Raw genomic sequence first — 16,705 nt, forward strand, 5'->3', positions numbered from 1 at the left:
CGTTAGTGTAGAAGGGCTGTGAAAACATTGATGTCGGTCTGGTGGTATTGCCCGGTTGACAGAGGGCTTGCCTAGCATGCATGAGGTCCAGAGTTTGATTCCCAACAAGACATAGACTGAGCCTGGTGGTACACACCCATAAGCCCAACTCTTGGGAGGTAGAGGCAGGGCAATCATGAGATCAAAGCATCCTAGGCTATGAGGCATTTGGAGGCCAGCCTGAGCTACACAAAGCTCTGCCTCCATCTCCCCCTCAAAAGAAAAAATAAAACATACCAGTAAAAATTTCCCTGTTCAGAAGAGTTCCATAAGTCCCCACAGTCTACCCACAAGTCACCTTGGCAGTACACAGTCCCCAGGTTCAGGGGTTCAGAATACAGTCTGGATTGTTCTCAGGAGAGGCTGCCCTCTGACCCTGCTGACCCCTGTACTTTGGATTTGTCTCTTTTGTACCAGGAACAAGCCAAGTTAGTTTCTGCCTCTTGGGGCCCTTATGCAGTGAGTAACACAGTGGGAAACTGCTGTGCCCCGCAGCTGGAGTTCTGAGGAAGACTCTGACATTATGTTAAAGATTCAGACAGGGTTGAAAGGGAATGTTTTAAACATCACAAAACTAAAATTAGGATAGGATGGGACTGATAGCAGTTAAGAGCAATTGTTGAAGATCTCAACAAAATACCTGGGGATTAACTTATTTTAAAGCATGCTGTCTAAGGTCATGGACATCTAGAGGTAAAATAATGATGAATTAAACTTTTCAGTTTAAACGTGTTTCTGTCACCAAAAATTCTAGTACCTTATGCAAGCCAGGCAATGTACTGACAGTGAGCACAGAGGCAGGGGACCTCTTTCACTTGGGAATTGCCAAGGATTGTAATGTGCTAAGTGTGACTCTCAATAGTTCAGAACCCCTCCAGAGCCCTGGATAACAAGGCAAGCCCAGAGGGACACTGAGAAGTACCCACCCAGCATCTCTTTCCCAGGTGTGCACTGGAGGCTTATTCTCCACTGTTCATCCCCATCAACTTTGCTCCGAGGACTGTGCCTTGCCAGAGCCTGGGTTTGTCCTTAGATCTCTTGCTGGTCTACTAGGACTTGGTAGTGGTGAACACTGTCACCATTTGTCTCAATCCTTGCATGATTTTCCAGCAGGACCCACACACCCTCTCCACCATTTAACGACCTTTCTGTGACCCTGGGGATTCTAGCACTGCCTGGAGCCTCACTGAAGACACAGATCTGTTTTTGAAAAGGACCCCATGACTTCTGTGTGTACAGTCATGGCACCATGACTGAAGAGCTCAACCTGCGGTGAATCTTTGGGTTTTTGAGAATCCTGGAGGTGCCCATGTGCTTCCGGTCTCCCTCAAAGCCTTACCTTTACTTCATTTGCAAGGGACTTAATGTATCCTTGGCCACTTGGTGACAGAGCCATTATTTTTAAGTGATGACAAAAATCCCCGGTTACTTCACAAATATCCTCTTAGGGCATCTCTAAAGCTTCCCTGTACAAGCCACCTGCATTCCTCTAAACCCTGGCCCACATTGGTCGATCACACCTGCTGACTCTGGTGGTCTCCTTTATTTGAGCCACACCCTGCACTGCACAGCAAGGCTGGAGATTGCATCCTATTGGTTGACTTTCTAGGCCACGAGCCACTCCATATATTCTACGTTCTGGGTGCGACATGGGATTTACTCATGAATTCAGCAGCTATGGTTGCCTGCCCAAGATGAAGCCAGTCAGCATCCCAGCACAGTTGAGGGAGGAGCTCGTAAGGTCCCTCCTATAACTGGGGATCTGTCGGTGGCTGATGGTTGCTGGGAGAGTCATTTTTCATCAAGAATGTGACTACTGGTAGGTTGCCTAAGGACCAGTGGATGGCTCTATACTTGTCTACTTATGAGCAGCACTACCTGGACTCAATGGGATATAAAAATAAAGAGAACAAAAAATTGGGGGGCGGGCGGATGTGGGAGGTCCCAGGAGGAGTTGGAGGAGAAAGTGAAGGATGAATATTCACAAAACACATTATATGCATGTATGAAATTCTCAAATAATAAATTAAAATATCATGTTTAAAAAGCAGAACTCTTGGCTCAGTCAGTAGAGTCCTCATCCTGAGTTCCATCACCAGCAATCCCGTACACAGAAATGTCTCAGTCAGGTGATGGTAAGGCAGCATCTGCAACTGAAATCTAGAGGGATGGCCACGTTTGCTACTAGTGAGCATCCTCCCAAGGGAACTCTTAGAAAGTTGAGAAGGAAATCCTCTGAACCCAATGTACTGCTCTTCTATCACTTTATGCCTGAGAATGTCAGAGTTCATGACTCTTTCTCAGGGAACCTCAAGAACCCCAGCAGCTATCATTTCCTGAGCCATCATCTTCACATGGAACCCCATGAATTCTCCATGAGGAAGGCTAATGTAGTGCGGAGGTCTCCACAGTGTGGTACCTGGGGCCAACAGCAGCAACAGCAGCAGCAGCACCACCACTTGTAAGATGTTCCAGTTCTAGGTTTCCATTCAAGACTACCAAATCAGAAAACCAAAAGTGGGCGGCTCTGTGACTTGTGTTTACAACCCACCCCCCAGGTGCCATCAAGTCACACTTTGGTATAACATCCCACTGGGGCAATGCTGAGGAGCAGGAGTCAAATGCCCAAGTTACATGCTGACTCCATTGTGTGACCTAGGAAAGGCCTTTGTCCCTGAGATCCTGAGTCTGAAAGTGGGAACAAGGCAGGAACAAAGATGCTCATACTGAGGAAAAGAACTCAGATATGTAAAGCATGCAAAAAATGCCTGTCTTGGCTGCTTGCTAGTGACACCCATTTGTCCCCTTCCTATGTCTTGCTCTCTGTTGGTCTAGGGGTGAAGCTGGGCAGCTCTGACCAGCTATGTGTCCTGCAGGAGAGGCCTGAAGTTATTGAGAGCTTGTTCACACCTGTGTCCCAGTGTCGCTGAGAACCGTGTCCCCTGCCTGGGCTCTGCTGATCCGTCTGCTTTCTGTTTTCTCTGTCCTTTCTGGGAACTTCATGGTAACACCAAACTGAAGGGCTTGGCATGAACTTCAGCAAGAAGGTAGGTTGGCATTGGTAGTGGTAGAGAGTAGTCTTCAGGTAAGAAACACTGCCTAAAAAACTCGTTCCTGGAGAAACTGACAATAGATTGGTCATATGGCTTAGACTTGGAAGACACTCAGAGACAAAGGTCTTTGAGGGTAATCAACTAAGCAGGGGAGATGCTGTCTTCTACACTCCTGGGTGAACTGGAGCCCTGTGCAGACCACATGAGAATTTCCTGGAGGGTCTTTCTCTCTCTCTCTCTCTCTCTCTCTCTCTCTCTCTCTCTCTCTCTCTCTCTCTCTCTCTCTCTCTCTCTCTCTCTCCCCCTCTCTCCCTGGCTTCTCCCATCCTTCGGGGGGTCAGCTTTATAGTCACGCTTCGAGGTAAGCTCACCTGGGGTTGTATCTGCATCATCATGCTTCCTGTGAGCTCAGTCCTGGGCTGGTAACTCAAGGTCAGAGCTCCCCTGTGACAGTTATTTTAATCACGAACTTGGAACAACTTAGCGTCTCCAGGGATGAGAGTCTCCAAAGGTTTGACCTACATCAGGTTTGTGGGTGTGTCTAAGGGGAATTGTCTTGATTAAGTCAATGGATGTGGGAAGGCCCAGCCCACTGTGGGCAGCACCAATCCCTGCCTTTGGATGCTGCACTGTTTAGAGTAGAAAAGTTGCTGAGCACAAACGAGGACAGGAGTGCATCATTCATTCTCTGTCTCTCTCTGCGCTCCACTGTGCGTGGGATGTGACTCGGAGCTCTCAGCTCCCGATGCTTTGACTTGTTTATAATAACAGACTACCACCTGGAAGTGTGATTCAAAGAAACCTTTTCTCCCTCGGGCTGCTTTGTGCCATGATATTTTATCACAGCAAACGAAATGAAACCAGGATACTCCCAAATCAGTCGCCCAGGCCTAGAGGGAAAGGCTCTCGCTGCCCTAAATTATGTATTAAGTTTGGAACCAAGGTTCCTGCTAAGTCCTCAAATCCATCTAGCTGTGTGTTTGCAGACACAACAGCAAGAATTCTAACGCGTGGGCATAAGCTTCTTGGGACAGTGCATGAGCTAAGACCAGGACCCAGGGACACACTCTGACGACATCTTACGTAAACCCAGACATGCTTTTGCTCTTTTTAATTAGACAGATAAAATTAGCCAGGAGATTAAGGTAGAAGGAGAAATTAAAAATATTTCAATGTTAGGTGGAATTTACAAAAGTGAATCAAACAATGGACATCGAGGTACAAGAAGGAATGGAAAGAGAAACACGGACACAACAGAAACATCTCTTGACGCCACACGGCTTCAGCCAGTCCATGGGCCAGGCAAGAGAGCGCTCTTCCTTGCCGCCTCTAAAATCGCTGGTTCCCGGGTTGTGGAAGAACATTCTCCAGAAATCCTTTCCCTCTCTCCTTTTCTTCAGATCTTATCAAGGATAACTCTTCAGTCAGCATCATTTCAGAACGGCCCACTCTGCATCCAACTCAAACCACTCACCTGTTTCCTTTCTTAATTTGCAAACACTTCAGAGACTTTAAAAATTTTTTTTTCTTTCATTTGAGTTCCCTCCCTCTTTTCTCATCCCATTGAGCCAAGAAGCCAGAGAGCCAAGCAGAAAGCCAGGCCAACAGCATATTCCAGCCCCTTGAGACCTCCCAGGGCCAAAAACTCCCCCAATTCTTTTTTCTTGTTTGCATCTGTCACGAACAAGCACAGTCGTTTTATAACGCAGACACACAGACGTGTGCGCTTGCACACGGAAACAGGTTTTTCTATTATTTTTTTTCCAATTTGTGGTTTCTTTTTTTTTTTTTTTCCTTTTTGCAGAAAATGCAAACAAAAGAAAAACAAGGTTTTCAATTGAAGGTACATCTCTTCTTCAATATGAAGACATTAATTGAATTGGTTGGATCCCCATGCAGTAGTGGTCAGCAAAGTCCTTTGGCAACTGACAGAACGACATCTGGAGACTCAGGAGCTGGGTTTTATTTGAAGAAAACTTCCCTACACGAGTCATGAGCAAAGGGAAATGAACGCGAGGGAGGGAGGAGGGACTTTCAGGGAGGAGTACGAAAGGAGAAAAGAAAAGAATGTCATTGGTGAGGGAGAAGATGGAACAGCCCGAGGCTTCTGACTTTTCCCTCCACCTCCTTCCCTTCTTCCTGCAGACAGGTAGGTAACTCCCAGTCCCCCTTGGATGGGAACTGAGTTCACCTCGGTTCCCAATGCATATGGTTCCGGCTTTGCTTCCATTAAACATCACCTCTCTATCTTTATTATTACGCGTTTGGTTTCCCACGGCATCTACGTGCTTCTGTTGCCGAGAAACGACGGTTGCCCATGAGCAACAGGTCCAGTTCATTCTTCACAGATGGAAAGCTGTTTCCCAGCCGAGAAGCTGATCTTTCTGGCACATTCCACAGTGGTTAACCTCTGGTTCCCCTTTGACCCTGGTCCTTTTCCTTCCTCTCCTCCCCTATGAACACAAGAGCTCTCATGCCATTACCGATGGTGACTGACTCATTTGGGCCCTCATTGAATGGATGCTGCTCAGAATCTTCTTCTGGTGGCCTGCCAAGGTGACCCCTATTCTCAGGAGGTCTCTAAAAGGGAAAAAAAAGAAGTCAATGTGTGAGTTAGTGCAGCTTTTCACAGCCCCAACTCATCACCAAAGGCACACAACTGAAAATAGTAGAGTAGGCAGAAAATGCACCTAAACTCCGGGAATCTTAAGTTAAATTAGCCCAAGTATTTAGCAGGAATGTGACTACATAATTTAACTTTGTATATGTTTGAATGCGTGTGAGTCTTGTGTGTGTGTGTGTGTGTGTGTGTGTGTGTGTGTGTGTGTGTGTGTGTACACATATATGCATGTATATAGGGAGGCCAGAGGTCAGCCTTGAGTTTTACTCCTTAGTCATTATCCACCTTGGGTTTTTTTGTATGTTTTTGTGACATAGTCTCTCACTGATCTGGGCCATGCCAATTATGACAGTCTGGTTGGCCAGCAAGCCTAAGGCTCTCTGTCTTCACCTCGCCAGTTCTAGAATTACAAGTGAATGCCACCTCACCCAACTTCCTTTACAATGATCTGGAGATAAAACTCGGGCCCTCATACTCACACAGAAAGCACTTTAGTCATCTGAGCTATCTCCCCAGCACCCAGTTATACTATTATCCTGCTCAGGCTCAAGTTCCCCATGTATGGCTCTCCCCTCTCTTGCATCCTACAATCTGCATGAGCTAAGCCTTATTCCTCACCCAGGGATCCAGAGGCAGCCCCTTTGTAGTGGCTATGACCCTCGTTCGGGTGGACTGAAATTTTCCTCTCCTGTGTGTCTGACTCTCTGAGTGCATACTCTACAAGGCTTTGGTTATTCTGTGGCGCTTTCTGCCTAAATTAGTGAACACCCACTGAGACTGAAAAGCTGTGGGGCTTGACTGGTCTTCTGATGTTTCTCCCTGAGCTTCCAATCTCTGACTCTGTTTGAATTTTAATGCCATGCATTTTTTTAAGAAGGGCGATCTTAAAATAACTTTAAAATATCTGCCCAAGTAGGAACCCAAAGACGATGCCTGGGATAGAAGTTCGGATCAGCTTCATCTGTGAGCTATAAGAATGAATTTGAGCAAGGTCATGGCTTAAGTTTGGCTTCAAGGAGACCCATGCATCTTTCCTTAGCTGATAACAGCACAGAGTACTGCACAAGTGCATTCTACGGGCTATACACTATCCTATCTGAACCTGCAGAGATGCACATCTTAATCATTGAGAGGATCCTGCAGACTGGCAGATAGTAAGTTTAACAGCAACCGGGTTTTCTACAGGCAGGCGATGGACCAAACGCATGCTTTTTAGCGCATGCTATTCCATTTGTCTCTCTACAAATCATTGGCAAGGGCACTATTCTTATATGTGCATTTTCAACAAGACAAGTGTCATTCAAAGAAGTAATGCGCTGAATGAATATCACACAGCAGGTAAGCAGTGAGGAAAGTGGAATTAAAATACAAGAGTACCTGGTTCTCAGCCTCCCTAACGGGGCTCCTTTCAAACTCTTCAATGGTCCTGCTTATTTCTTCCATGCTCCCAGCACTAGCTCAGGCAGGCACTTTGTACACCACAAACCCTTGTGGACCCCCAGGCTGGGTCTGTATCACCAATGCCTTGGCCTTCACACCTCCCCCACACCCTGGTGCCCCACTTTAGCGGGAGTCAACCTCTCCAAAGCTACAGCTGCTTGAGATAGGCAAATTGCCCACGTCTTTTATAGCAAATACTTCGGGGAAGCCTGCTTGAATTTTGAGTTCACAAATTGCCCGCCATCTATTTTATCAAGTTGCTCATTTTCTTTTTTCTTTTCCCCCTCCCATCTTTCTTCTCTCAAGAAACAAACTAAATCGCTCCAGTTCTGTGTGGCTGTATTTTACTTTGAACTAAATCCCTTAATTTTCAGTTTGACTTTTCCTTTTAATCTCCTCCTTGTTCCTTTTGCTTCGACTTTTTTCAGACCGAAGGAACAGCTTTATTTGGCTCATTCAGTTACAGGAGAGGGGGGGGGGCAGGGAGGAGAAACATGTAAAAAAAAAAATCAGGCAGATGAGAGTGGACAAACTAGAGTGTCCCTGAGTCCATACACATGTACTTAGGCTCTCTGGTCACCTAGGGGTGTCCCTCTAGGCTCTGCAGGATGGGGGTGGGGAGCTGGTTCTTTTTTTGTTTTTGTTTTTGTTGTTGTTGTTGTTTGTTTTTCAAGACAGGGTCTCTCTGGGTAGCCTTGGCTGTTCTGGACTCACTTTGTAGACCAGGCTGGCCTCGAACTCACAGCGATCCGCCTGCCTCTGCCACCCAAGTGGGGAGCTGGTTCTTTTAAACTTTGTTTCTTTTAGTTTTATGCTATTGCACTGGCAAGAATTCAAACTGTGTAGGGCTGTCCTTTTTTAATTTTAGGGATCACCAGGAAACGGACCTTTATAAAATACACACTGCTAGTTAGTGGATTCTAATTGAGAGGCAATCAGTTAACATTTGTCAGCTGCCTGCTGGACTGATGATGGGTCCTCTGCCACAGATGTGTGTGTGTGTGTGTGTGTGTGTGTGTGTGTGTGTGTGTGTGTGTGTGTGTGTGTGTGTGTGTGTGTGTGTATGTGTGTAAGTAAGTTGATTTCCTGGATTCAATTACTTGAACTTCTTAGAGCACAGAAGGCAAAAGCAAAATCTGAGCCTGGCCCTTCCTGTGTTTCCTAACCTTTGTCACGCATCAGAATCACCTGGGAGACATTGAAATCCCCTAAGCCCTGGTCTCACCACAGAGCAATTAATCAGAAGCCTGTGGGTGGCATCTGTACTTTGGTCTTTTGTAGCCCCGGCTGTTCTTGAACTTGATATAGTAATTGAAAATAACCTTGTTTTTGATGGACCTGTTTCCACCTCCCAACCTCCCAAGTGCTTGGATTACAGACATGCACCCCATCCAATTTACACAATGCTGGGGGTTGAGCCCTGGCTTTGTGCATTTAGGCAAGCACTCTCCTGGCAGATACTCATCTTCAGGCTAATACTTCTGAGCTTCTTAAAGTTCCCCAGACTCCTGTGAGCAGCAAAGGCTGGGGCCCCTTTCGGCCCTGGGAGAGGAGGGGGAGGGGGACAGGAAGATGCAAACTGAACCAGAGGCCAGAAAAGCAACTTTGTGTCTGATCTTGCCTCCCTCACGTTCAGAATCTGCTGAATAGGAAAATTGGAACTAGATAAATATTTCCCAAACTGCAGTTCTATAAAAGCCTGTCCCTCAAACTGTGGTGCTATGGTATTTAATAATTTGAAATGGGATTCTTTATTTCAGGATTTCTCATGGCCTTTATAATGCTAATATGTGCAGTGAATCTCCACAGGGTGATAAAGTGTGCAGTATTTCCCAAATTTATTTGACCACAGGACCTTTTTTTCCAAGGAGAACCTATTAACATTTCCCACAACGGGTGCCGCTCAGAACATGCTGGGGAAAATGAGGGACCACATGGATCTTCAGGAACCTGCCTCACTCTTGTCTTATTTGAATAATCTTATTTTGTGTATTTCTCGGGCACTCCTGCAGGAGCAGCAGACTGGTAAATAATGCTTGGGGGATGGAAACGAGTGTGTATTTACAAGGGCTGTCCAAGTGTGAGGACGACGCCCCACACAGCTCAGCAGTTGCTGAATCAGTGCAGTACCCTGCCTGTGACGTTCTCTGAAGTGCTGGCTGCTGTGTTCCTCCATCTGGAAGCTTCCTTTTGACAAGATGAGTTTACAAACTTAAATGGGGGAGAGGCTTGATGATTAGACAAATCATATATGGTTATGACCATGAAGAGCTCTCATCCAGCACTCTCAGTGGCCCTCCATCTCCCACCTTCATCTGGAAGTGCAGCCTCCACAAAACTGGCTCTATACAGGGTAGGAGCTTTGACCCTCCCCCATATCATCACCAGTAGCAGGGAAGGGGACTGAACACCTTGCTCTGGTCTGGACAAGGGACAGTCGCATCACTTACTCTGATGTCATCTGGGTGACCAGCTGGAGGGAGGTGAAGCCAGCAGTGAGGAAGCTGTCCCTGTACTGGACCATTTTGATGGCACTCAGCCAGTCATCCACGGTGGTAAAGGCCGTGAAGTCTGGGATAGAGCGGTCAAGCAGGGGTTGGGAAGGCCTGACAAGACAGAAAGGAACAGGTGACCCCATGGGTGCGGAGAGGTGGCGCTCCTGGCACCGCCTCCAAAGCTGAGAGGCCAGGCTTTGTTTCTGGGTATTGTCACAGGTCAGTCAACAACACAAACTGATTGGTATGGTGTGGAGTTGAAGGGAAGGGGAACCAGGGACTCTTTTATCAATGGAAAGCTAGGTGACTCCCCCTGCAAAGATGTGGTCCTGTGAAGGACATGTACAGTTCACAGAACCTTGCCAAATCTGCTGGCAACAGTTTTCTTTTTCCTGCTATTTGAGAAGCCTGGAGTGGAACAGTCCAGCAAAGACTGCCCTCCTAGCAGACTCAAGGTAGTATACACGCGGGTGACTGAACCAGCCATCTTGATGTCACTCCAGCGTCACACGCAGTTTCCCTCTAGGTCACAAGAGCTTCCTTCCTGTATCTTTGCACAGCCATTACCCTCCTTAAGACACCCTTTTCTTTGGCCATTCTTGACTTCTCCTCTCCAAGGTCCATGCTGCAGCCACATGTGTTTTTCAAAGAGCAGAAATGATCGCACCCAAAGCTCTCTCCTTGAACCTAATACACGCCAACCCCTTCAATAGATGCCCAGTGTTTTAAAAAAAATCAAGATGATGCCTAATACACCCTGGGGATGCTGAGGGGCCTTGTTTTTTGCCTGCTTAGCAACTGGCCAGCCCTGAGCTTCCCATTCTCCTCACAGTCTGAGCACTTGCCCTTCGCCCCCATCTTCATGGCCATCTTAGTCAATGCATCTAGTCTGGTCCTCCATGTCTCAGCTGCAACAGCGTCACCGGCTACCTCTCTACTGCAACTGGAGGCATGCGTTCTGGGTGCTCTACAGGACTCTGCCACATCAGCCATTAACCTCAATTTAAGTTTTTTTTTTTTTTTTTTTTAATGATCATCTGATTAATGTCAGCTGTTCCTAAATTATTTTAAACTCCACAGTGGCAAGGACTATACCCTGCTTGTTGTACAGCACAAGCCCTGGGTGCAGAGCAGGCCTGTAGCCGCCTGCTACATTTTGGTCTAGAACAGAAAGCAGCAAGTGAGTTAATGCAAAAAATACCTAAGTGGATCACAACAGGCATCATAGCTGACAGCTCTTTTGTGTGTCCATTCATATAAAATGAATCTCCTTTAGATTTCTTTGTCTCACAGCAATCTGAGCCTTTACCTATCTGACTGTTGGCCAAAACTCCAGGCCTACAGCTACCCTGGCCTAGATGACCTGTGTAGTTAACAAACAAGTGCCTCCTAGGAAGGGCTATTTAGAAACAGAGCATCACCAATCACAGAAGATGCGGTTCACTAATACAGAGCCCAGTGCTGAGTTCACTGTCTGCCAGAAGATGGTAGAAACCTGACAAGGCCTCTGAATATCTGTCTGTCCACAATACATCTTAGAGGGAGGAAGGATAAAAGGAAGGCAAAAATTTGGGCTTGTCATCCACTAACATCCACTAGTAGACAGTCGGTACTGACTCCAACTTTGCTCTAGACAGAACAAAGGCTACCAGCCCTGGCCCTAGCCATGAGAACAACCGAATGGAGGCATTCCTCTACTCTGCTAGACTCACACAGCGGTGATGGTTGCCACAGTCTTGAGACTAGCTGGGTTCCGGATCATCTTGTCCAGTGTGTTGACGATCTCTGCAAACCGGGGCCGGCTATTGCGGTCCTTCTGCCAACAGTCCAGCATGAGCTGGTGCAGGGCAGCTGGGCAGTCCATAGGAGGGGGCAGCCGGTAGTCCTGCTCAATAGCATTGATGACCTGTAATGGCACAAAAGGATCCATGTGACCAGGAAATGTCTTACCAAGTAGTCATTAGAAAAGTAGCCCCAAACATGGAGTGTCCTCCAGCCAGGTTGACACAGATGCACTCATTGGTCACCACACGTTTCCTACCATATGATTTCCTGTGATCTTGGTTTCCCTACATAGGAAGTAAGGCTCAGATCCTGTCCTTTTGTGTCTCCTGCACTTGGTGCAGGGCCTGATGCAACCGGGTCTCTGGAAATGCTTGTTTAAGAATGAGAGGGTCAGCAGGCTGGAGAGATTGCTCACTTGACGGTCTTGCAGAAGACCCAGGTTTAGTTCCCACATCAGGTAACTCATCACCACTTTTACCCCAGTCCGATGGGATCTGATCCCCTCCTCTAGACTTTTCAGGTACGTTCTGCCCAGGGTGCACATAAGGACAATCAGACAAACATATACAAATACAAATAAAAAATCTAAATAGATTTTGGGAGTGCAAATGTGGAGCTTGGTGGTAAAGAGTGTATACTGCACCCAGCACCCACACTGTGCAGCTCGTAATGGCCTGTAACTCCAGACCTGCAACTCTAGAGAGATCCAATGTTTCTGGCCTCTGAGGGCATCAACACTGCCATGCGCGAACACACACACACACCATCAGAACTAAACATTTACACTTTTGTAAATCCAGCACTTTTTAGCTGCAGTAGGGGGAATTCTGAGTTCTGGGTTAGCCTGGGCTATTTAAGAAGACTCTGTCTACAAAACAAAGGAAACAGGGCATGGGGCTCAGATTGTGCTTCCTGAAAGCAGGTGGTACCCAGCAGTGACAGATGTTAGGTGGAAGCCTGGTTATTTATAAAGGGTGCTCCAAAAGCCAGAGACAGCTTCATTCTCTCAATCCGGAGGGAAAGGGCATGGAGGAGATGAATCACCACTGCAGGTCCCACTCCATGCCTGGACCCCTCAGATGCTTCCTGCGTGAGGCTTCCCTAAGCCTTGTGAGAGGCAACACCCAAGGGACTGGAGGTCAAGGTAAACAAACTCTTCCATGTAGTGACAACAACCCGCCAAACCAGGTGAGCGCGTGAAGTGAGTGAAAACCTGTGAGCCAGGGCAGGTAGTTTTCTCTAGCTGTGCTGAAAAGGGACCTTGTGAATATTCTGGGACCTTTCAGCGGCTCAGTTTTGAGATGTGTGTGTATTTTCATGCTGTACTTCTTATTTCTCAACCCATGTGAATCAGTTGTATTCTGCTCTGCACTTTTTGTATTAGAAAAAAAGAAATCATGAATGACCCGAGTTCGAAGCATATGGTTGCATAAAGGCACACTCGCCAGGCAGCGGAAAGCTGGAACCTACCCAGCCTGTGAAGTGACGTAGCCATTAAAGTGATTGGAAATAAGTGCACACACTACACCAGGGGGCAAAAAGGTGGGATGTGCAACTGTACAGCATAGTCTTGCTTTCATAAAAACATAACCAAACAGAGCCCAATAACTGCACACTCACGGGGACCTCGGTCTGAGATGCACTGTGGGCTAAACTACAGTCACCTGTAGGCAGGGAGGAACATGGATGCTCTTTACGTTTTAATTCTTGCTTGTTTGTATCTTATTGTTTGTAATAATTGTGCATTGATTTTGTATTAAACAGGTGAAGCACCTTAAACAACAAAGGAAATGTGAAGTTCAGTGATTTTCTGGTATTTTTACTTTCATTAAAAAAATACAAAATTGGATTAATTTCAACTGATTATGCTTTTCTTTCTGACCTTGTAAGTTGGTCAAAAAGTGAACATTCTCAATCAGCTTATATTTTTGTAGTTTGTATGGATGGTACATACAGCATGAGATAGTATTACCTGAGGTTATTAGAGGTAATCAGTGTATTATTTTTTTCCATTTAGTTTTGTGAAAATGAGCATACGCTTTACCTTAGCATTGCTGCTATATAAAATGATGTGTGGCTGGGAACATTGCTTGGAAGAGAGTACTGCACTGACTAATTTCTATGTCCTCCAGACTGCTGTCAGTCAAATCCCCTTCCACCCTCTTTGGAGGATATTATGGCCCCATTTCCCCCATGAGGAAATGGAGAAAGAAGCAAGGAAGTAATGTGCTGCCTGAGACATATGGTGAGTGATAGGCTGCAGCTAAAACATGCATGAGAGCTGGCTTCAAGGTGTCAGAAGGGTGGCCGCTGTAATCTAATCCTAGAAGCCACAGGACTCTGCTGGAGCCTATGAGCTAGTCATGGCTGAAACAGGATGGAGCTACAGTAAGGGTCCATGCGAACCAGTGAGTGGGCATTTTCCCACTAACCTGCCTCATTGCCATATGCCCCTTTTCTAGTTCTTTCTAAGCAGCCAGACTGTGGGGAGTGGAATCTCCATTTATTGTGCAGACAAGTTTGTCCATTGAGTGCTCAAAGGAGTTTTCTCTGAGTCACTTAAGGCCAACTTGGGAAGGCCAGCAGGAGGGCCTATAGTCCAGCTCCCCAGTGTCATAGGGTTTGGGGACTTCAGAGTCCTCTGTGCAAGGCAGCAGACAGCATTAGTGTCCCCCTTAAACTTCTGGCACTATTGTGCTAATGAATTTTCCCCACAAGCAAGTCAACACCCCTCCCTGTCTCAGAGGAGGAGTGCTGAGGAGCACTACTGCAGGAGCACTGCACTGTGCTGCACGGGGGACTCGAGCACTCCAGACAGGGCATGAAGAGGTGGGGACCCACGTAAGTGCCAAACCCTCTGCCCACGAGCTTTAGACCGCAGCAATGTAACTGTGTCAATAACTGCCCTGGTGTTTGTTTTGGCATTTCCCCCATTTGTTCGGCATACTAACCTTCTTTTGCAGACGATATCGAAATGTCACTAGCGCCTGCTCCTCACAAAGGTCAGGCCAGAACAAGGTGGCTGCACTGGTGACAGTACTACATAGGGTTGGAGGTGTGGGCCAGGGGCTCCTGGGTGCAAATTCTACTTCGTTTTATCTATGAAATCTAGGGCTGACTAGAAAGTGCACAGTGGGTTGCTTGAAAGACTACAGTGAGGGATGCAGGCTGAGATCTGCATAGATGACTGACAGAAAAGTCCTCGTCACCACAACCTCGTTTCTAATGGACAGCTTCTCAGCAGGTAGGGAGTTGCTCCTGGCCGTTTGGTAAGTCCAGGAAGGTAAGGTAGCATTTGAAATTATCAAGCACACAGTGGAGACATTTTGGGACCATATCCCATGTCTTAAACTTTACCTATGGAAGACAACCAAGGGCGCTCTTTTCCCATACTCATGTTTACAAAGTGGGAGGGACTTGACTCCATCAGCTGTTTCTTCTACATGACCTGTTGCTACTGCCCAAGCTGATACCCACACACTGATGCTTTTAAAGTCTTTATCCTTGGTACTAGCTACATTTCTCATGGCTAAGAGTGGATGGAAGCAACTTGACACAGGAAGGAAGTATTTTGTCTCACAGGCTCATAGAGTTAGGGCCCACTGTGGCGGAGGACAGGATCAGCTATTACCTGTCACATGGCGCCATCCAGGAAGCAGAGAGCTGGGGTCAGAAGGGTGGTTGCCTATAGCGATTTCCTCTTGCTAGACCTCAGCTCTTATAGGTTCCCCACTCTCAAAATACAGTGCCACCAGCTGGAAATCCAGTGTGAAAACACATGAACCTATGAAGGGCGTTTCACATGCAAACCTTAACACTCTTCTTAGGATTTTGATATGTCTACGGGAGCCACATGTTCAAGGCCTATTCAGTAGCCTATGGTGCTAGAAAGAGGTGGCATAACCTTCAGGAAGTGTGACCTAGCTCAAGAAAGAGTACATCACAGAAGAGTGCCTTCAAATGGGGTATTGGCAACCTGTCTTCTTTGCTCTTTTCTCTTTGCTTCCTCACTCTGCTAGCTGACAAACATTTTCCTCTGCCATATATCTCACCATCTCACACAGCTCCAAAAGCCATGAAGTCAGCCAACTGTGAATGACATATCTAAAACCAAAAAGTAGCAAAACCCAAAAAAACACAACCCTTTTCTCCTTTAAAATAGTTTCTGTCAGGTACTTTGTTATAGAAGTGGCAAGCTGACCAACCCAACTCTCAACTTCAAAGAAAAATGCTATGGTTCTCCACTGGTGCCTGGGCAGCACATACCTGCTGGCCCTTACCTTTGACATGATTTCACTTGGGAGGTTTTTAGTCTCTTCTGAAGGAGCTAGAGTGTTTCTAAATATTTGGAGTGCACGTAACTCCTGGTTGTTGTTAAAATGTCATTAAATCAAAGACAACGTTAGACCCCTGTTAGGACTTTGAGATCATTCGCTGTCACACCTGCCTCACTTGCAGATGTGGAGAGGAGGGAGGAGGGGTATGGAGAAGCCGTCTTAGTCAACATAGCTGACTGTGATCCAGATCGCTGACCACATTTGGACTGTATGCGCAGACTTGGCCAAGGGCCAGGGCCTAGGTATCCTGCCTAGCAGGAGTGAAGATCAATAGGGAGGAATTCTAGGTCCCTGCCTTGGTTCATAGAAGGGTGAGGTTTATGAAAATTAAGGACAGTGGAGTTCAAGGCCAGTCTGGTCTACAGAGCCTATCCCAGTTCTGGGATAGGAAGGGCTACACAGAGAAACCCTGCCTCAAACAAAATGAAAGAAACAAACAAAAAGAGTGGATATTAGAGGATGATCAGAGACATTTCTAGGGGGGAAGGAAGAGAGAGGTGTTGGGGTGGGTATGAGAAGCCATCTAGGCTACTTAACCTGAGCTCACTGCATGGTCTGCTATAACTTTTTTGAATGCCCTAAAAATCTAGTATCAGTAAATATCCTAGGGCTGAGCCAAAACGTTGAACTAAGAGAGGGACTCCCTGTGTTCACATGAGCTCAGAGATAATGAGTGTGTGGTTAGGTGGGACCCAGGAGCCTGTGGAAAATCCCAAGTGTTTTCAGACATTCTATAAAGTGACTGTAGCATCTGTGGAAAGTGAGCAAAGTCCCCCCCTTCAAAGTCTGGCTTGAGTTCTTGGGCTGTCCCGATTTTCCTATTAGTGAGCTGGAGGCGGGTGGTACCTACTCGACCCTGAACTGGGGAGTGTGCAGTGGAGGAACGCAGAGCAGTGGAGGAGCCAGGGCAGAGTGGGTTAAGCTGGGCTCTGATGT

General features: G+C 46.8%; 1 protein-coding gene across 1 annotated transcript in view; it reads right to left on the reverse strand.

Annotated features, from left to right (window-relative positions):
• Positions 1-5,134: 5,134 nt before the first annotated feature.
• Ephb1 (EPH receptor B1) overlaps positions 5,135-16,705 on the reverse strand; it is a 442,640-nt gene continuing 431,069 nt past the window's right edge. The window contains exons 14-16 of the mRNA XM_051140120.1: positions 11,360-11,553; positions 9,603-9,758; positions 5,135-5,672 (exon numbers count right to left, since the gene is read on the reverse strand). Of these exons, the coding sequence (XP_050996077.1) occupies positions 5,564-5,672; positions 9,603-9,758; positions 11,360-11,553 (459 nt within the window). The 3' untranslated portion in view covers positions 5,135-5,563. The remainder of the gene's footprint in view (positions 5,673-9,602; positions 9,759-11,359; positions 11,554-16,705) is intronic.

This window comes from Acomys russatus, chromosome 32 (genome assembly GCF_903995435.1).
Source record: "Acomys russatus chromosome 32, mAcoRus1.1, whole genome shotgun sequence".
In the NCBI taxonomy this organism is placed as follows: domain Eukaryota; kingdom Metazoa; phylum Chordata; class Mammalia; order Rodentia; family Muridae; genus Acomys; species Acomys russatus.